Consider the following 21,467-nt stretch of genomic DNA (forward strand, 5'->3'; position numbering starts at 1 on the left):
AAATCTATCAAGATGTCCTTGATGCTTCTTTTTATACTGAAATCAGTTTTGATTTTGATTTGAAACACTGAAGCCATATTTCAGATGGGCAGGGAAATATTAAGGCATCTGGACACAGCTGCACAGCTGTGTTGAAACTGCATCTAAACTGGTAAGAAGATAAACAGCCTGACCTCCTCATTCTCAGGCAGAGTTGTATAGCTTGGACATTGCCCAACGTCGTATATGGGGAATCTGTCTCCTAGCACACAATCTGTGCCTCAGTTTCCATGGAAACTCAATTTCCTCAGTTTTCAAAAGAAACCAAGGCTTAAAGGCTGCAATGAAGATATGATGTCCAGGTCTCCGATTGCGAGGTCTAAAGAAATCCAGACAATGAGGTGCAAAATTGCACCTAACTCTTGCATCATCTACATGTAGCCCAAGTCCAATACTCCAGGGAGTATTGACTTTTTAGTAAAACTGGTACCTTCCCCTCAATGAACTTAAAGAGTTTAAAAGCTAAAAGTAAAAACAAATATCCCCACAACAAAACAAAACAAAAAAAAATCAAGCAAGAATATGATAGTAAAAATACAAACTTCTCTCATCCTCCAGTGAAAAGTATTTTAATGGAATTTGAGTATTTGCTTCTATCTTGCACATGTGAATATTCTTTTCCCTTAGACTGTGGGCAGCAATGGTACAAAAATTTATTAATAAATGCAGTCTGACCATAGATTATAGTGCTGACAACAAGGATCTGACCCTGAGGTTTTCTGCAAAGAGATATTTTTTCTGTGGAAAAAGGGATTTGCAGGGGAATAAGAGTACGTCTGAATTTGGACAGAAGAATAAGAAGTATTTATCTCGAAGTATTATACAAATAAGTAGTGAAAAGTTAAATAATATGGAACTATGGAAAGGGAACTTATCTAAGGCAAGATGTTATGATACAGTTTCATTCAAAATTCTCTGCAGCCTGTGCTTGCAAAGACTGTTCCTTATTGAAAAGACTGTGTTCTTTATTCTTCATTTTCTCTCTTAACTTTTATTTTTTGTTAAGTAAAAGATCCAAAATTGCTTATTCTCCTTCATTTAAGTATATTGACAAAAATGAGCAAGAAGGTAAAAACGCAGATTTTCCTGAGGTAGAAGATTAATGATTCTCCCTCATACTTAATGATCAGACGGGCAGAAAAAGGGTAAGGGTTGCAAAACTAATGACTTCACACTGTAGAAGAGGAAAAAAGCTGCACCTCTAGGTTTAGGATGCAGGATCTAATATTACACTAGGATAAGTCTTTCTCCATTTCCCTCACAACACAAAGGATGAAAGGAAAACAAAACTCCAAAACAACCCTTTGGAAAACACTGAAAAAAACTCTTTAAATTTTGCTTTTCTAAAAAATACAATCAGTTTAATATTTAAAATTTTAAAGTATGACAGCAACACTTAGGATCTTTGCAAATCCTGAGCTTTCTGTAATATTTTGCATGATTAATAAATATATTGTGAGCTCATCTCATATATTAATGAGTTAAAAATACTTTCTTTTATATATATATAGCCAGAGGGAAAATATTTATAACTCCTCAAATCACATTTTATAAATACATTAGTGTCAGGTACTCTGTTCAGTATTTCTAATAATACTAATGAAATAAATATTAGTAATGTTAAAGTACAAGTACCTTCACTTTCTTGTGTATAGAACAGGTTTTGTTTAAATTACTTTGATTCCAGCTGAACTGAAAGATCATGATCTACTAGCATGATCTACATATCTCCATGAAAGCTACTTCACTCATGCGTGGGGTAGGAACTTTAAAATACATAGGACCACTTTGATGAAACTTAGCAATTTAGGTGCCAAACAGCCTATCGCGCAAGGCAGAGTCTTTGTTGATACCCTGGGAAAGCTTGTGCACCTGAAAAATGCCTGAGAACAACTTTTTGCCCTTAGTTGCTACAAGATACCTGTTCAATGAAATCTCCACCCTTCTGCCGTTATAAACCTGATAACGTGGGTCCCACTGCTGGCACAGACAATCTGTACGCTCCCTTTCGGCAGGATACATAAAGACAGAATATTAATTTGCACATAATATCATTTGCATATGTAAATGTCATCACACTGTGTGTTCAGTAGGGATTAGCCCAGGCAAATCTGCAACATGAAACAAGAGTAATGCAAAAAAGAAACGTACACTCTTTCAACAACAAGCTCTACCATAACACTTTCTTGGACGTCCTTGAACATATAAGGCTGTTGCCTAACTCCTTACTACCAAAGCTACACTCTTCCTCCATAGCACTTCACTAGAAAAGTCCCCCTCTTCTTTTCATCCTAACTTTTTCTTCTATCAATAACATTTTCCAGTACTTGCTCTCTATGAAGTCTCTCCAACTTTGACTTAGATTAGGGCTTTCCCTTTTCCCCTTCCTCAGCTATGCATCTATTTCAACTGCCACTTTTAAGCTGCTTCCAAGCATAAATTCCCATGCATGGAAAAATAACAATATAATTTCTTTCCTTACAGTGGGAAAAGTCATCTTTGTCCAGATTTTCAGTATAATATTTCCACATATGCATTATTATATTTCAGAAATGAAATCACATAGGCCTTCCAAGTTACCTTGGAAGTTCCAAGCCTTTCATGTGTAATGCACAGAACCACAAAATATTATTACCTCTAAGTCATATTTACATAGTTTTTCTAGCACAAAGGTGCACAGAAACACAAATAACTTTGCTATATAAGAGTTATTTTTCATTTAAAGGTGCTCTTGCAGCTCAAGGAAAGCCAACATATTATTAGAAAAGTCACCATTAATATTTACTTATTATAACCTTGCTGAAACATTGTTTGTGTGGCATGTCTAGGGAAAATCAGTGGCGTCCCTGGGGTACGCTACTGTCTGAACAACAAGACTGCTGATGTCATTTGCTGGCACCTTCCTCATGGCATTACTGGAGGATTTATTCTCCTCTTGTATCATCCTCTCTTCAGCATTCAGGTCTTAATTAACACTTTGAGTCATATTAGCCCCAATGGTAAAACCCTAAGTGCAGTGATTAGTATCAGTCCTATTCAACTCCACTTCTGACTTCAGAGAAAATGTGACCCAAGAGATTTAACAAGACTTATATTTCAGATAAACATTGGGTAGCGAAGCTGAATTATTGATAAAATCCAAACATAAGGGTAGTTATTGCAAAAAAAAAAAAAAAAAACACTTCTGGAAGGTAAAGAAATTCCCTTAGTAGAAGGTAATACTTCCGGTTCAAGAGATAACAAGACAGCGTCACAAGTGCATAAAATGACCTAGAGGAATGTTTAAAATCAGAAGTCACTGAATATCACTCTGATATAAATAAATGATTCTTGCGAACAGAAAAGCCAGTACAAATATCTGAGCCATTCACAGCTCTTAAGGTCAGGTGACAGCACAAAAAAAAACAACACAAAGTGATCTAAAATTAATAACCATGTAGAATATCAGTCAGCAAAGAGATCTGAGTAGGACTGAGATTAATAAAAGGCTATTTTTCCCCTTAAGTGGGAATTTTGGCCTCCTCTCCCCCCTTTTTCTTTTAATCGGGCTAAGCCCCTGCATTCATGAACATACACAGTAAATACATTTTTTAAATAAACAATAGCAGAACTCCCCAGAACAGCTAGCCTTCGTAATGGCAGCTAAAAATCTCTGAATCCGAAAACAAAAGGTAAATAAAATATTGAAAATAATACTAAAAAGCTTAATCAACACTGAGCCAGTTTTACAATTTGGAATGCATGGATTATGCTAAGTCTGGCTTTTGATACAAAAGGAAAAGTAAGTTTTTTTGGGAAGCATCTATGACTGACCATCGCCAAAAAGTTTTCCTGAAGCAAATTCGTCCTTTAGCAAGTTAAATTCAGCTGTGTGAAAGGAGGGATTAAGACCAATTATTTCCATCTGCACTGGATGAATTTCACCCTGCATGAAGTGGCAAGATTGACATTAACGCAAGGAAGAAGTCTTGCTGAAATGCACAAGACCATTGTACGCATCCTGAAATTATGGCACACAGCTGAAAACCGTAAGCACTGTACATACACTGCAGCATTGGCAATAATGCCAACCCCGACCTTTAAAGATGTCATGAGTCGCATTCCCCAAAATAATAAAATTGGTTCTAAAGTCATGAGTCTTTAACCACTAATATATTTGGAGAACTTTTTATTTGTCTTTGGGAAGTATTGATTTGATCATTTAAAATTATCTGAGAAGTTCTGAAGACTAGAAAGTTGTTTAGTATTTTTTTAAAAAGGGGAAAACTGGACTGAAGGCACATCCTTCCCCTAATTTAATCTTCTTTTACTTCAGGCAACTGGATCATATAACCCCTTTCAAAAAGTGACCAAGGACTTGCCTAAAATTAGGTAGGACACCCTTCTTTCACCACATCCATGGAAAAAAATGTTCTGGTATCTTTTCTAAACTAAGCCTGAGATACTTATTTCATTTTCTTAAGGCTTTCAGACCAAGGGGGGGGGGGGGGGGGGAAGCACGCACACACACACACAAACCCCTTCAAGAATCATGACTTTCAAGAAAAAGATTTGGTTGTGGTAACTTAGACCTTAGACACATCATAATTGAATGAGTTGATGGAAAAAATGGTGGAAAAAACGGTGTATTCACAAAGGTCTATAAATCATTTATAAAGTTTTGCATGAATAATGAAATGTTCAAAGTGCTATGTAAACACACATCCACTGAGTTATTACAGAAAAACAAAATGAAAACTTATTTTACACCCATTTATTATTATTATTTACACCCAAAGAGAAACTTTTTCCCAAATAACATTGATTTACATCACATCAAGGGAAGCTACGGGAACTGGAAGAGTGAACTAACATTCCTCCTGCTAAGCACAAAAAGCAGGAAAATGGGCATCTCCGGTGGTACTTGCACACAGACAACTCATTAAGCAAATGACCTTTCTTCGTTTCTGTCCTCACCGTTAGAAGGCCAGTCCTCATGAGAGCATGAAGCAGCAATTTCAGTCCCTGACTGGTTCTTCAGCGGGGTGAAATTGCACTGATGATAGGACTCCTTGGGAGGAACCTATCTCCTCTAACTTGGGACACCTACAGTGTGGACATCTGCACCTAGGCTCCTCCAACAGTCAAAGAGAGAAATCAGTACTTCTGGGCTGTAGTTCACCCCATTTTAAAGTCTTACTTAGAACAGGTCAGGTGAGTCGTGCCTGAGAAGTGCCTATTTTGCTCCACTGAACATAAAGGAGCTTAGGGCAACCAGTTGAGTTTTAACATCTAGCTCTAGATGTTAGGTGAGTCAATCACTCCTTCTTCTCTCTTTCACTTTAAATGACACATCTAAACTCATCTTTCAAGCCAAAGTAGATATGTAATTCCCCAAGCAATCCCAGTCTACTGTTCTGTCCTTTAAGCCTATTGCTAACAGCTCTGATTCTATAAAAGGCATGATTACCAATTCATCCAGAATACCCTAGGCATGTTTGGTCAGTATCTTCTACAATACACCCTAAACTTCAAAATCATTCAGGTTTTTGTGAGTAGGAGTTACAAGGAGCAATGATCCAGGTTTGGCATCTTAGCTGATCGATATTTAAAGCATAAGGAATCATGAGATTACAATGCAGCACAGTCTTCACACTAGTAGTTCAGGATTAATTTTGCTGATACAAAACATGATTGAAATACAGATTAAATTAGCAAATCAGAAATAGAATAGCTATGGAAATGAATCATGTGTTTCACACATGGTTACATTTGTTGAAGAAGAATTAACTGCTACCACCATGAAAGACTGAGGAACTGAGAAGACAAAGAGACTAAATATCAACAGGTCTATTCAGCAATAATACCAAAATTAACCTCAGAGACACCATTATGTTTAAACCACCTTTTAAAAAGCTCCATTCCTTTCTTCCCCAAGATTATTACTGTTTGTAGAGTACAGTGATCTTCAGGCCATAAACATTCATGTATGTCACACAGAGGAATATTTTCCAAACTGTTTATGTCTTCATTTGTTACTTGGCCACGGTTCCTAATCCGTCCATCACTATTATAAGCATCTGCCCTATGCCAGCTAACTAATGAGTTCTTTTTCTACCATGAAGTCACAAGCTGTCTTTCTACATGTCATGTCCTGTACGCATCAGGCTGACACTGCCCATAAGTGCATAGGCAATAAAAATAACAATAAAAACACGCTTCAGTAATACATAAAGAATTGGAAAGAATGAGAAATAGAAAACCTAACCAATTAGTACTCACCACCAAGGCTTTAGATCTGTTACTCAGCAGTTTTTCAATGTCTCTGGCTGCTATTTCCACTAACTGACGAGGATTGTTGGCTTCTACAGTATACAAATCTCTGTTTTTCAAATAGATCTGAAAGAAGAAAAAAAGGAAATAATTCAAAATAGCAACAGACATTCTAAAGAAGCAAAGTGGCTTGACAGAACAGACACCAATAAATCCTCAATTCTTACTGGCAATCTTCAGAATGACTAATCTGTTAGGAAGCCCAAATGTGCTTTGTGAAAGATACACTTCACCTTTTTGTTTGACAGGCAGAAGGTGGCACTAAAAAAACAGTTAAGAAATCTTCAAAATCGACTGATTTTGGTGACTAAGTATTCAATTTCTGAATACTCAAGGAATCTGATTGCCATAAAGTGCTAAGGGCAATGTAAAACAGAGATCCTTTAAAATGACTGAAGTTGAAAACAGATAACTACTGCTGATTTTAATTCTTCCGTGAATGCTGAACAACATACCATTTGAAGTAAAATCAATGAAGTTATGCTGACATAATCAATTTAGTTCCTTTTCTGTTTATTCATCTTCTGTGTTAGTGTTCAAGAGCAAAGAAGAGGAAGAAGAGAAAGACAAGAAAGAAGACAGAGAAGGGAAAGGAAAAAACAAAACAAAACAAAATAGAGAAAGAAGGACAAAGAGAAAGACAGAGGGAGACAGAAAAAGGCAGAGGAGAGGAGAGGACAGGACAGGACACAAGAGGACAGGAGAAAGAAAAGAAACAGTAATAGTGTCTGCATCATGAATAAAGATATCTTTGGTGAGGATGTTTATAAAAAGGAGATGTTTTGTTAAACAAACCAGCAACAATGAAATGCGCACAGGCACAAGAAATAAAATAGGAAAAATAGAAAAATAAAAATCACCTATACGTGTCCTACTAGAACTGGATAAAGAAAAAATATATTATCTGGCAAAGGAAAAAAAAGGGGGGGGGAGCACCTTACGGCTAGATAGGCAAATAGGGAAAACTAATTTATGCAACCAACAGATGGCCTGAGTTTACTCAAGCACTGCGCCTCTCCGAAACACTGCCTGATGGGGCCGTGCCGTCTCCCGGGAAGTAATTCCAGGCACACGCAGGAACAGGTCCAGCACTAACGCGCTGGCTGGGCTCCAGCGCGGGGAACTGAGACGCTGCCGACCAGAGCGCGCCTACCAGCCCTGCCAGGTTTCCGGGGTCAGCGCCGCGGGGCCCTTAAAGGGCCGCCCCAAGCCAGGCCTCCGACGCTCAGGGCTGGCAGCGTTGGAACACACATTGCTCACAGCTACAGCTATATCCGATCCCTTGCATCAGGCACGTCTCTCCTAAGTTAGCATAGGTTTTCATCGCTTTTGATTTTCACAACACTGAAGTGTTTTGTTTTGTTTTTTTTCTTTCCCCCCAGTGTTTTCTTTACACAAGTAATTGACTAATTAGAATATCTTTTAATTCTAGATACAGGGACAATTATTTTTAAAATTCGGTACATCACGAGCAAAAAAAAAAACCTACAAAAGAACGCACTGTTTCTAACGAACTCAGATTATAATTTGGACATTTTGGAGGTGTTTGGTTTTCAAAATTGACACACAGGAAGTTCGTCTAGTGCATGCTGCATCTCATTTATTTTGAATAAAGAGGATAGTAGAATTATAGCCTATTAGAAGAAAAGCCACAACCCACAAATCTTATTGCTTCTGAGGCCAGTTACTAATCAATGAAATTAGAAATAAAAGAAAATTATTCTACAACTGACATTATAGAATTTCTTACATTTTTCTTGTAATGCTCCCTAAAATTTGTGCAGTCAGTCAGAAGTTGTATTTTAAGTTAAATTGACTACTGATCTTTATGGTAGTGTGACCATTGTAGATAAGAGCCCTACAGTCCCAGGAGCCAGGCAGGATTTGAAATCAGTTTTATAGCTCCAATGGTTTGAATTAGAAAATTTCAGAGAAGCATCTAAATTGAAGTGACAATCAAACTTGGCAAAACTATCAGGTTTTCCCATCATCGGCCAATATTCATGCTGATCACATAAGGAACAACCACTAAAATATGGGTATTTCACAGGCGTTAATGTTTTATTCTTTGAAGTGAAATGCTGTGCCTAATTCCTTAAATTTCATTTGTGACTGTGAAAGCTATTATGAATACCTGTTTGTTGTACATCTGCATCAAATGATACTAAATTTATAAACAAATATTCACAAGATTTTGCAAATAGGCTGGAAAACTGTAGAATAACTCTCACTATAGTTTTTAAAAATAAAAAGTTTCATTTAAAAGTATATGCTTGTTTTTATTTGTAGGAATGCCTATTTCTTCTTCAACCAGATTTTTCCTGGTTTCTCTTTTTTCAGATTTTTCCGTGCATTGCTCTTCATTTGCTACTCAAAGGTGAAAAGAATGATTAAGTATAATTCCTTTTCATTTGTGAGCTTCAATTAGGGGGAAAAAATGGAGAAAGCAGTAATTCTTGCAAAAAAGCCATTTTATTTGAAGTAAAATTTTCACTTAATGTTATAAACAAACATTAAGTTTTAAGACTACAAGCAAAGAAAATAGGCGCTAGGGGGTTAGACAAGCATGCATTCAAGTAACGCAGTTCTGGAGGAGGTGAATGATGGAGATGACTTGGAGACCACGCTAACCAGGCATGCACCATAGCGCTGACTCTTAGACATATTTAAGTACTTAATGGAAACAGACTTGTGTGATCCAACAGCCTCAGAAGAAGCTAAGGTGACACAGTAGTGCATTCACCTAAGCATGATTTTGCATCCCACCAACCAGGAATACAATGCCAATGTCACTGGACTCAATCTTTCAATACAGAGCAAAATTACAGTAAACCACTCAAGAACCTGGACTGAAAACGTCCGTCTGCATTCCTGTATCTAATCCCCTCTCATAAAAAACACGTGTCCCTATAAAATCCATTTTGAAATCACTCACATTTTTCACACGCTCACACTGCTGTAGGAAAGTTGTTCCTGAACCTCCCAAACTGAATGGTCTGAAAGCTGCGGAGTACCAAAGTGTGGTCTAGTGTGTGCATTCTCAGGGAAAAAAAGAAACATTTTCATTTTTTTCTCCTGCACCTGCAGGAGAATAGTTCAAATGCCTGAATCATTTAATAAGGAGACAACAACCACAACAGACAGGAATCCCATTCATACTTCAACATATAACCTTTAAAATGGGCTTTGAGGGTCCTGTCGATGAGAAAGCCTGACTTGGAGGCTGGCTTCAAAAGGTGATATCTGTCAGTGACTCAAAAGAACAAAACAAAACCCCAAACCCCTTGAATTCTGCACAAGATCCAACAGAGTTGAGTCACCGACCCTCCTTCTCCTCCGCTTCACTTTGCCCCACGCCAGGGCTTCCAGCACTTACCTCCCCTGCTGCTACCTACGGCGCAAGATCGATCTCAAAAGATCCTAAACAAAAGGGAAGAGAAATACCTCTGAAGTCGTAACACTTCTTTATTTTCCTGAAGTGTAAGACCTGTCTAAACTATCACAGAGCAGTGTAAAAAACAGTCACTAATTATTTAAGAGGTGCTTATATAATTTATTTGTTGTCTGCTCACCGTTTCTTTGAATGAGGTTGCAGCACTGCAGTGGTTCAGAACAACCAAGGGAAACAAAACTCGCTTCAGAGTTTGGCATCCTGCAACAAACTTTTCCTTCTCAAAACCTCCCACCTAGCAGTCAAACACGGTTAGCAAAAGCCCATCTCAAATAGCCATAAAGGGTCTTATCAGCCAAGGTGAGCTCCTTCATCTTTCAAAATGCAACTTGGCAGGCTCTGGGGCTGGGTAAAAGGAGCTCATTTGAATACATTTCATGAAATTGCTTTGACCAAGTGAATGGAGGTTTCTGTTAGCTTTTACATCTGAAATCATTCTTAGTGCTTTAATCACTAATGTGTTGCTAAAAGCTCTTCAAATTGTCAGTAAAACCCTGCCATTTTTCACAGAATAAAGTCTCATTGCATGCCCAAGTGAAATCTGTAAGGTCATAGCACAAAAAACACTTTTCTTTTTTCTTTAGTCAATAGCCATGTACTTTTCCATTCAGGCAAAAGCATATTAAAATTGCTTTCTAAATGCTGAATATTTATTCTGTTATAATGAACTGCAAGGCTTTAGGGGAGAGAATGTGGCAGGAGGGATCACTTCAGTATGAAACAATACAAGAGCAAGAACAATAGCTGAATGTGGTAAATATCGGAAAAACTGCCAATTCCTCAGCAGAACATGCCTCTCTCTGCTCAGTCTTCAAGGACATATTTATAAATCGCTTACAAAGAGACATTCTCCCCGCCTTCTATAAGGGTTGCTAGGGAAAATCAAACATTTCTGTCCAAACTCGGAGAGAATGAAAGATGCACATCCATTTTATGAGCCCTACTACACTGTGACTTACCTAAAACCAGGTGATTGGGGCCTGCTGTAACACTGAAATTTGATTTAAAATTTGATTTAAATGGCCCTCACACTTCATAAAGCTGGCTTCTCACACAAGTTTCTGAAATGATCTGTGTTTCAGACGGCCAGTGGTCTTGGCATTGTTTGCACAGCTTACCCAGCTAACAAAGAATAGCAACTGATGTTGAGTCACTCTAAACCGCAACAGAAATCCTTTGCATGCCTTTTTTTTTTTTAACTGTCAGTTTCTCAATTTAAGAAACAAAGGAGCCTTTTCTTAGGAAAGGGTAACCTGGGTAAGGTCCCAAACAGAGGTCTTGGGCAGCTACATGCCAAGCTTAGTTCCATCAGGGAATATTTGCATGGACACAGAAGTTCGATGAGATGACATCTTCAGAAGTTTATACCCAGAATTTCAAATGTTAAGCGATCACAATGTGTGTCTGCCCACCTTGCAATGTGCTTTGGAGTACAGAAACAAAATACCTCAGCAAAGCCACTAATACCTGTCTACGCAAAAGTAAATCTATTGGTGTTTGTATTATCTCAATACCACAGTGTCTACAGTATAGTTATAACGTAGACCACTTAGTTCACACACGCTGCAGTGACACTTCTATCAACAACCAATGCTTTATAATCAACCTCAACCAGTTGGAGATTATCATGATGCTAAAAGTACAGTTCAAAAATGTTACTACGCTTGGGATTGCAAATCAACCATAACTTCAAGATGGATCTTCCTTTTCTGAAGGTGACAACCTCAAAACACAAGGAGTGCTTATGAAATTTAGAGCTAGGTTTTACAAGCTTATAAACTAGAGCAATTAAATTATTAAATAAAGAAAACTCAGAAGGGAGCAGAACTGAAATAAAGGGGTTGTAAATTAAGCTCTTCCTGCCCACTCCACTATTATGGGGATGGATTTCCAGGGCCTTCCTTGATTGCCAAAAAATCCACATGGTTCCCTCTGTGTCCTTACAAAAATTCAAAAAAAAATCCCCCCAAAAGAAAAAAGATTTCAGCTCAGCCTAGGGCCATCAGTCCCTGCCAGAGCCATACTGTAGGTGCACAGGTCTCCAGCCCTGTCTGTCACTGCCTCCTGGATGGACTTTCCTTGGCCCTACGCTGTAGGTACCTGTCTCTTGGATGGACCCCTTGGACATATGTTGTAGCCTTGTCTCCAGCTCTGTCTCTGGCCCTGTCTCTTGTTGCTCCTGACTGGGCTCATGGATGGACTCTGGGCCTTGTTCATGACTTGCCATGTCTGGGACTGTTGATGGACCTATTACTAGCACCCAGTCCTTGTGGTACTGCACTCATCAGTGAGGGCGCTGCCTGTGCTGGGGTCACCCTTGGCTCCCAGCTTGCCTGCCCTTCAGGAGCAGCCAGCCCTCCCTGCTCTCAGCCTGTCCTTGAGACCTGGAAGTTCAGGGTTTTCCACCCTCTCTAGCATGCCCCAAGGCCCTCAAGGGAGGCTCAGGTTATCCTCCCTCCAAAGGCTCCACTTGACACAATGTGCAGCAGCTCCAGCAAGGCAGACAGCTCTCCTTTCTGCTATTTCATCACCCCCTCTTTTACACACATGGTAACAAAGCAAACCACAAACACAGTATCATCACCACTACTTACACCAAAAGGTTCAGAGGTCCTCCTCTAGATATGGAAGACCAAAGCTCTATATGAAATATTTAAAATATAACCAACTTCATGAAAGTTGGTTGGACTCTCCAACTTGCAAGTTAGCGATGCGACAAACACGGGGACAATCCTGCTAGACATGACCTGTTGGCCAAGGGGCTGCTTCTAGGACTAGACGAGGTTCAGAAATAGTACAGCTCCCTTGAAACTGTGCAGTCAGAGCTAAAAACTGTTCTCCTTCCCTGACTCAAGTTGAAGCCACACAAAGGAAACTACACAATCTCGTCAATAAGAGTCTGGAACTACAAGAACTGGGGAACACTCTTCACAGACACTTTGAGGATTCTTCATGAAGCAACCCCAGATTCAGCTGTGCTTATTTCCTGTGGCTGTGAAAGAGCTAATCTGACTCCCAGTTCAGAGCCGTTAGTTCTGCAATGGATACCGTACATGCCAAAAACTCCAGAATACTTATTAGCAACAGCACAGTATATCATGAATGTGGAGAAGCAGCTGAAGTACAGAGCTGCCCTCGAACTAATAAGAGCATTCAGAGCCCTGACTGCTGGGGAGGAAGATGCAAAAATACCCCAGTGCCTGCAGGACATAGGCTGGGTCCAGCACAGCCATCAGGTTCAAGCTAACTTCCATCATGTCATACAGAGCATTGCCTTGAAGGAAACTCTACAGCAAAGCTGTGCACTGTGTAAAAAACAATAAGCACTGATGAACTGTTTGCTCTTTGCTAACACTTAGAATGGGATTTATGTAACTTTGAGACTTCTAAACATAAGGCTGAGCAAGCATCCCAAGTCACCTTTAGAGCTACTGAAAGAAATAGGCACTTCCAGAGGTTTATTTATTCTAATACGGAGTATTTCTATATGATCCTCATCTAAACAAAAGATAATTGCCCTACAATTCTATACTGAAATAAAATCCTTGCCTAAGGAACCCTATCAGAATATTAAATAGAAATGAAGCGAACTGGATAACTAAGAGATTTTCTAATTTTTTCATCTGCTTCAACGTGGACCAGATTTTTTGCTGAGCTCTGAGCTCATCCATTGTTCTCTATTCTCCCTCCCCATCCAAAACAAAAACATACCGTCTGGCCCAGAATTAATTTTTGTATTTCATCCTGGGGAGAAAGGATTCATCCTACTTAAAGATAAGTACCTTTTAAACTGAAATTTTGGGTAATATTAACAAAATCACATTGTTTTGTCAGCAAAAATATATGCATCACATTTTACATAGTCACAAAAAGTTTCAATTTTAATAGCCTTGTTTAGCTAATAAAATATTAATTAAAAAACACCCACATATTAGCTACTTTTATTTTTTGGCTTCAGGCATGCCATGAAGTGACATCATGATCTCACAAAGTCCTGTGTCACTTATTTAAGGAAAGCAGAGAAGGGAGAGTATTTGACTGACGTCCAAACACAAGTAGAGATCTTGGGAGCAGGAAAAGTCAGTAAACAGAAATAACCGCTCCTATTCATTTGAGTGATTATTATTGCTAACTTTTTATTACTGTGGATATCTTCCTTGGACTCAATTTTTGTATAGCCGAAAGCAACTATATTATCTGCCCAGAGGGAACAGGTTCTGCCTTCTCACTTCCATATCCTATTTCCAAAGTTATACTAATACTTTGTATTTCCAACACACGCCAGAGAACTTTTTTCGAACAAGATGTTGTTTTTCTTTTCTTTGAAACATGTTATCCGTTGTGAAAAACATTTAAAACGGCTCCCTCACAAGTCTTGCATGTTCCAAAAAAAAAAAAAAAAAAAAAACAGACCGAGTACTTTAAATGTGCCTTACTTTTTGCTAAATATAGGGTATAAATAAGATTACAGCTGCTCCCTAGCAACCCACAGATGCCTTCATTCTTGAAATTCATTGCAACAACACAAAGGGAAAAACACGCCCCAATAGTTTACCATATCTGTTGCTTTTCAGAATCACTTCCCTAATCACTGACTGCTGTAAAGATCTGAGGTGACAAGTGACAGGGCAGCTGACATTTTGAAAACCATGACATCTCATAGTGATGAGCACATTAGGAAAGAATTATCAGAGAGAGTTCATTCTTAAGTAATACATGCAGGTTGTGCTCAATTCTGCAAGGTGTTGGGAACTTCAACCCGAACACTTCTGACTCAGTAGACATCAGGGAGAATATAATCAGTCCCAGAGTCAACTGGCTTACTCTGGTGCCTACTCCAAGGAAATCAGGGATATTCTGCAAGATGGACCTGTCGACACTTTTGACTCTTGGTAATTAAGAATGTAGTCTGTAAGACTGTAAAATTAAGAAGCAGCTTTTGTAATTGTCATTTTGTATTAAAATCTTCCTAAAACATGAGTTCAGCCTTCCACCTCTGCTATTGTACCAACAAGGGAGTTAAAAACTCCCCTTCTGTTAAAAGGAAAAAAAAAAGAGTAGTGTAGGGCATTTTATTTTGTTTCATAGTGGTAGCAATGCAGGAATAAGTAATAAAAGCATATCATTTAAATATTTTCACAGCATTTTTATTTCTTAGCTCTGACTTTTAGCCAAGACTGGATGAGAACGTCACAAATGCCAACTCATGTAGCAAATACAACATGTACAGCAAGTAAATGGCTTTTGTATCAAAAGAAGAACAATAGGAAGAAAGTGTTTCACATTTCTTCTGCATTTCTGGCATATTTTGAGATGGGCATTTATGTCATTTTTCAAACTGACCTATTCAGAAGAAATTTTTTCTTGCCACAAATGCTGTTAAAGCCTACTGACCTGCTTCCCAAAGATTATTTTCATTCATGGGGCTCTAGCAGATTCTTTTTGGTATTTTACTAACCACAGAACTTCGAAAATGATTACCTTTAAGGGAAGATACTTAATCTGTTCTCTGTTTTTATGAAAACCTCAGAACACAAGCACCAAGAGAGGCAAGAATAGGAGAGTTCTTTATTAGCATTAAAACCAATGGAAAGTTATAACTGAACCAAGAACAGTGTTTTTGCTCAAGGATTACCAGACCATCAAATAATAATTAAAACTGTGGTAATATTAGGCCATCCTTTCCCCTGAGTCTGAGCAAGCTTTGTTATTGGAGCCACCTATCCTTAGTGTCTTACAGCTGATTTCACTTGCTTGAAGAAGGAACTCTTCAAAATGCCAGTTTATTGCTCAGGGAGCAGAGGGAGAGTAGCATCTGCAAATAATAAATGAGGCTCCCTGTGTTTTGACAAGCTCTTAATTTCCATTTGGCTTATAAAGAGAACTTGCAGATGTGTCTTCAGATTTCCCAGTCTGCATTTTTAAAACTGATTCAGTTTTACTGACATTGGTTAGCAATGCGTACGCTCAACAGAAGCTAGTTTAGAAGATTCTATTCTTAATGCTTGCAGCTTGGTATTTGGTTGATAGGAGATAGCGGTGGCAGTGATAGACCCTAAATGGAACATACCTTTGTAAATATAGTACTGTAAAAATGTTTCTGTATTTTGGGAATCTCTGATCTGTCTAAACCCTTTCATACATTATTCAATTTTGTCAAATGGACTCTAACTTCTCAATGAACACATACAATGCCTGTGTTAGTAGCGTTATTATACCAACCCTTTAATAACAATGTTCAGTTATAAGCTTACGTTCTAAAAGTAATCCTGACCTAATTAATTTCCCTTTGCCATACCCTATTCAGAGAGTCAAGTGTCACCCTTGCCTTAGGGTATGGGACAAAAGACACAAATGTAAATAGTGTATGATAGCCAATTTATGCAAAGAATTCAAGACATTCAGAGCACTGGCCTCACGCTGAGTCCACCCAGCCACACCAAGTTTCCTGCAAACAATCTATCTACACATGACAGAGGGTCTACAAAAGTCTACAAAGCTGCTTCCTTGCTTTCACATTTTTCTCCTTCTGCTCCTTAGAAAAACATGCACAAGAAATTGCAAGTTTGCAGAAAACAGCAGTGATAGACCTACCAGAGCCATTCATTAAAAACACCCTAAAATCAGTAAAGTTTCAGCAAACATTAAAACAAAGAACCTGATGAGGCTACAAGTGCTTCAGCAGCTTCAAAACTTTTTTTCACTTCAAAATGGTACTTTGCTTAAAAATTTAGTTGCGTTATTTTATACAGGTAAAAATTCCTATTTCATTTGATATTTGTTTGTTTGTTTGTTTGTTTAAGTGTCTTAGTCTTTTGTTCCATTAGAGACAACAAAAAGAGACAAAAGGAGAAAAGAATGGGTGCAATTTTTTTCTGAATTTTGAGATCAGCCACAATGCACCTTACTGGGTGGCACAATCTATTGACCGATTAAGAAAGTCCTTGATACCTGCATTCCACTTACTTAAGCATTGCTTTACTTTCTTAGAGCACTGAAGAATACATACATGTTTTATGGGTCAGAAGTTGTCTTAAAATTCTGGGTCAAAACAGCGGCACACTAATCAGAATCTATAACGATCAGAACATTCAAACGAAATTCAGACTTGAAAATTCCATAGAAAATTAGTTCAGCAAAATACAAACCAATTGTATTTGCGATGTTATTCTTAAACCCAAACCACTCTTTAAAAAAATCAAGTTCGCACATTTCTTCTGTATCCTTTGCTTAACCACAAAACTCTCCATTACTTTAACCTTAACAAGGATGCATATTCTGGACCCTGGCCATACACTCCCTGAGTCCATCTGGTAGCTCAGAGACTAGCATGAGGTACAAATCTCTTTGCCTTTGGTTAAAGAATATTCAAGCTGAATCCATCCTGAAAAATAAAGTCAAAGGAAAGAAAAAAGAAAAAAAAAAAGCTGCTGGGAAAAAAAATTGAAATTTTAATTATCTTTATTGGCTTAATTTTTTAAATATATAATTGCAAAGTTTATAAAGCCTCAACAAATTCACCCCATTAATTTTATGACTTTTAATAAAGAGCAACCTAACTAAATATTATCCATATCACAGAAAAAAACAGGAAGGATGATAAAGTTTACTGCTAACTTGTCTGACACACCACCTTTCAAACCAGAAATTTCAGACCACCTACTCCGGTAGGTAAGACATGAGCAGATACAAGTTTTATATTAAGTTCAAGAAAGTTATTCAAGCCTCCCCTTACACAGACCTCTATACAGTTAATGAAGAGAACAAGGCTATATATATAAGTATATATATGTGTGTGCATATACATATGTATATGTATATGACAGTTTCTACATATAAAAACTTAGCGCATTGCCTCCTCCTACCTCTACAACTTAACAGTGTCATGGCTGAAATCTGTAATCAGTCCAACAGAAAATCACCGCTAGGTTTTAATTCCTTCTGGCAGAAGGAAGCTTTCCTGAATGCTCACGCTCCAGGGTAGCTCAAACCAGAGACCAGACTCTCCAACAAGTCGCTCCTCTCAACCAGCCTCCAGAGACAGGTCCGAGGCGCCAAAAAGCGAAGAGCCTGGGCTGACGGCGGGCTGCCAGCCGGAGCGCTGCAGCAGGCTCGTGCCATCTGTGCGCCAGGCCCAGAGACCGCGCGCTGAGCCACCGAGCAAACGCGCCCCGGCAGAACCTTGGCCAGGCGAGCTCGTTATTATAAAACAGAATTCCAGAGATTAAATAAATAAAAAAAATTCTAACGGTTGGTGGTCGACTGATTTTGTGACTGGAACTTATCGTTACATATCAAATATCCATATGCATCTCCGTTTCACTTCGGAGGGAGAGGCTGTGTTTCTGTCTTAGTATGAATAACATTTAAAGGCCAAGCCGCTCGGTATGGATTCACCCCACAGCTCCTGGGACTGCAATAATAGCATGCCTTATGAACATCATGCATGGATTGCTTTTGCAGCTACGAATCAAAAAGGAAACGGACTCAGAGACTGGATTTCCTTGGAACAGCATCTCCAACTGCTGTTTTATTCAATTATCCCATTGCTTGAAAAGGTTACACTGTACAAGATGGCATTTTTTTGCCAGAGCAGTCACAGTGAAGTTCCTGCGTCTTTGTCACGTCAAGGCTCTTAACGCAGACCCGCATTTTTAATACAGTGTTTAGGTAAAGTATGATCCTCCTCAATCAATCTGGAACAGACACGCTTGTGCGTTGCTATCGGGCAAATCCTCTACTCGAGGATCTTCCTGAGCACTGTAAGGGTCCCTCCCCTCCCTACCCTGTCCCTAGAGGTATTTTAGGAGCTGGAAATCAGGGGCATACTTGTTGTAGTTTATTAAATTAAAAGAGCTGTCAATTAGTTTAGTCATGGGCCTTTCCTTTGAAAGGTCTATGTAAAACTGGAAGCTGAGCACACTTCTATCAAAAAAGTGACTACTTATTTACTTAATTCTGTAATTCAGTAGGTTCCCCACCTATTTTTTGAGCATGCCAAAGTAACTGTTGATAGGTAAAGAATGTGACTTTGCACTTTGTGCTCAGTTTTTTGCATTTACTAAGACAAAATGTCTACTGATAAACAGAGTTAAGGAAAGCACATACATGCTCATTACCTCAATATTTATTTTGCTACATGTATTTTAAAAATCTTTTAAATGGCTGTCTATATCTTCATATGTTTCCTGAAAGCCTATTTGCTCTGAGAGACTGCATATCATTTACACCAGAGCAGCTACACAACGCCTGACAACACACAGAGTTCATGAACAGGACAAAAATCACATGAACCTTTTTAAGTTGAAAGGACAATTACACGTCTTTTTTTTCCATTAAAAAGCCACAATTTTTTAACATAAAAGGACACAGAATAATAAGAAGCTGTCTCTTTGTTAAGAGGCATTTAAAGACACACTAGACTTCTTGTGCCTCCTTAACAATCTTCTATTTTCCCATGTATCCTGTCCTCCAGCCTGCAAGTCCCAAGTTGTTGTATATACAACACCTTCATATAAACTTTCCGTTTCTTCTTCTTGGCGGAAAAAAAAAAGTTCTATTAAATCATAAAAAGTATCCAACAGTACCATTTTCGGCTGGGCAACAGCAATAGCAGTGAGATTGTAATATGTCTTTCTTGCCTTGTCTCTTTCTTGTATATGTGTATTATATAATTTTTTTTCCAAAGTACTTTTTACCTGCTTGAAATGTAAAATAGAAGTTGTTAGGCAAATGTAAATCAATGTAATCCACTAAAGTCAGTGGAGCTCTGCCAATTTTTGACCAGCTGAGTATTTTGGCATCTTGAATTCTGACTTCCTTGTTGAAGCAATCTTTGCAATATTGGGACTGTGATGAGGATATTACAACCAGTAATAAATCCAACTTGGAGTTATCTCAGATATTGCCTAAACTCCTAATTAACATCTAAAAAAAGCAGTATTTAAAAGTAGACTTACAAACTATTTTTGGAAGACCATTGTGAGACCATTCCCACATAGCATAAATAAGACTTAAAGGACACAAGGAGGAACTACATTTTAAATGTGATCCATCTTACCGATAACAGAACTTAAATTTTGGTGTTACTAGTATTCTTGTTGATTCCTACCACCAAACTAATAATTTAGCATAACTAATTTAGAGGAATAATGATCTGAAGTTAAAGCTCTAAATGAAAATCTGAGCTCAGTTACTGGTTAGACCATGATTCTCTCCATATGGCCAAAATCATCTAGAGATAAAGGCACATCTATAAATTAAAGATCATGTTTTGTCTCTACACCATAGAAAACCTCAACTTCCATCTGTTTCTCCAACTCCTACACATATCCATTCGCTCTGTTTCTTCTACTCCAATTATACTGTTTTGCTTGGATAAGGGTTTGGATAACTGCAGCCTCAATTTAGAGCTCCTAATTCAGTGGGGTACAAGCTTTTTTTGGCAATTTCCTTACTACAAGTATTCTACTGCTGTCATTACTACCAATAAGAAAGAGTGTGTGAAATGTCCATCAGCATAAACATTTTCGCATTTTCTGAAACATTCACTAAAAAAATTTCCAAATAATTTCTCTTTTTTAACACTATGTGGAATACTCCTGAGTAGTCTACCATGTGTCCTCACCATACAGATGTTTTCAAAAGTTGTGATTAATGGAAGTTTCTGTCATTAAGTTTATAGTAGTTCTATTATCTATCCAAAAGCAAGAGGAAGTGTGGTTAGTCACTAGCATAATATTATGATTCCAAGTCATTGCAAGAAGTTTGTCAATGAACAGAGAAAAAGGAGTCCTCCTCCAAGGGTATTCCTCTCCTTATACATGATTCAGTCAAACTGAGTACATATTGAATGTAAACACCTTAAATAGTTTGTTTTCATATAAAAAAAAAACCTCTCTTCTCAGATATCTAGTTCTACATTGCAGAGTAATTCAGATTTTTACACAAGCACCGATCTTAACAGGTCTCTTATTCACCTAACATATCTCCAACCTGAGGAGTTTAGTGGTGGTTTAGATTTGAATTTCTTTACTCCTTTGAAAATACAGATTACATATCAAGTTTCACATTCTCTCTGATCAAAAGTTCCCCCAATCTAAAATCACATGAACTGAGAGCTCTGGCAGTCCTACTATGACTCTCCACAATGGTCAGAAAAAAGACAAAATATCTTAAAGTTCTCCAGAATGGAACATTGTGCAGTATAATTTGGTACAGCACAAAAAGCCAAGGACATCCAACTCACATACAAACATATTGCACTGGTGAACCCTGAGGTACCTCCAACAAGGCTTCCCTGGTGGAAACACCGTAAGCTTGCACGGAACAGCAGCTAACCAAAAAAGCCCTGGTTTTCAAAGAGCTAATGCACTCTGGGTGAGAACTCAGTGACTCAACAGCTTTGAGAGCTATCTTTAGGGTCGCTTTAGGGATCTCCGTAGAAGACGCAAATGTACAAAGCACACAAGCTGTAACTTCAGCTGATTCAGTACAATTTCTCCACTTGAGTCCATGGAGAGATGGACCAGGCTGTGAAATGGTTATGATCTGTTACATGCCCTCGCTGTGGGCTTTCACCTCATCGCTCAGCCAAACCAAAATAGATTTTCCTTAGAACATGGGAAGACATTTTTCCTTCCTAAAATCTGCCTATCCAAAGTGT

The 21,467-nt window shown here is 38.2% G+C and overlaps 1 protein-coding gene across 2 annotated transcripts in view; it reads right to left on the reverse strand.

Moving 5' to 3' along the window:
- The window catches only part of CACNA2D1 (calcium voltage-gated channel auxiliary subunit alpha2delta 1), a 421,781-nt gene that overhangs the window by 338,048 nt on the left and 62,266 nt on the right, over positions 1-21,467 (reverse strand). Inside the window, exon 4 of one of the 2 annotated variants that reach the window (XM_013944009.2) lies at positions 6,301-6,417. In XM_013944009.2, the coding sequence (XP_013799463.2) occupies positions 6,301-6,417 (117 nt within the window). Of the gene's footprint in view, positions 1-6,300; positions 6,418-21,467 lie in introns of those variants that run through there. The other variant, XM_067316841.1, reaches the window with a different exon arrangement.

Source organism: Apteryx mantelli, chromosome 1 (assembly GCF_036417845.1).
Source record: "Apteryx mantelli isolate bAptMan1 chromosome 1, bAptMan1.hap1, whole genome shotgun sequence".
In the NCBI taxonomy this organism is placed as follows: Eukaryota; Metazoa; Chordata; class Aves; order Apterygiformes; family Apterygidae; genus Apteryx; species Apteryx mantelli.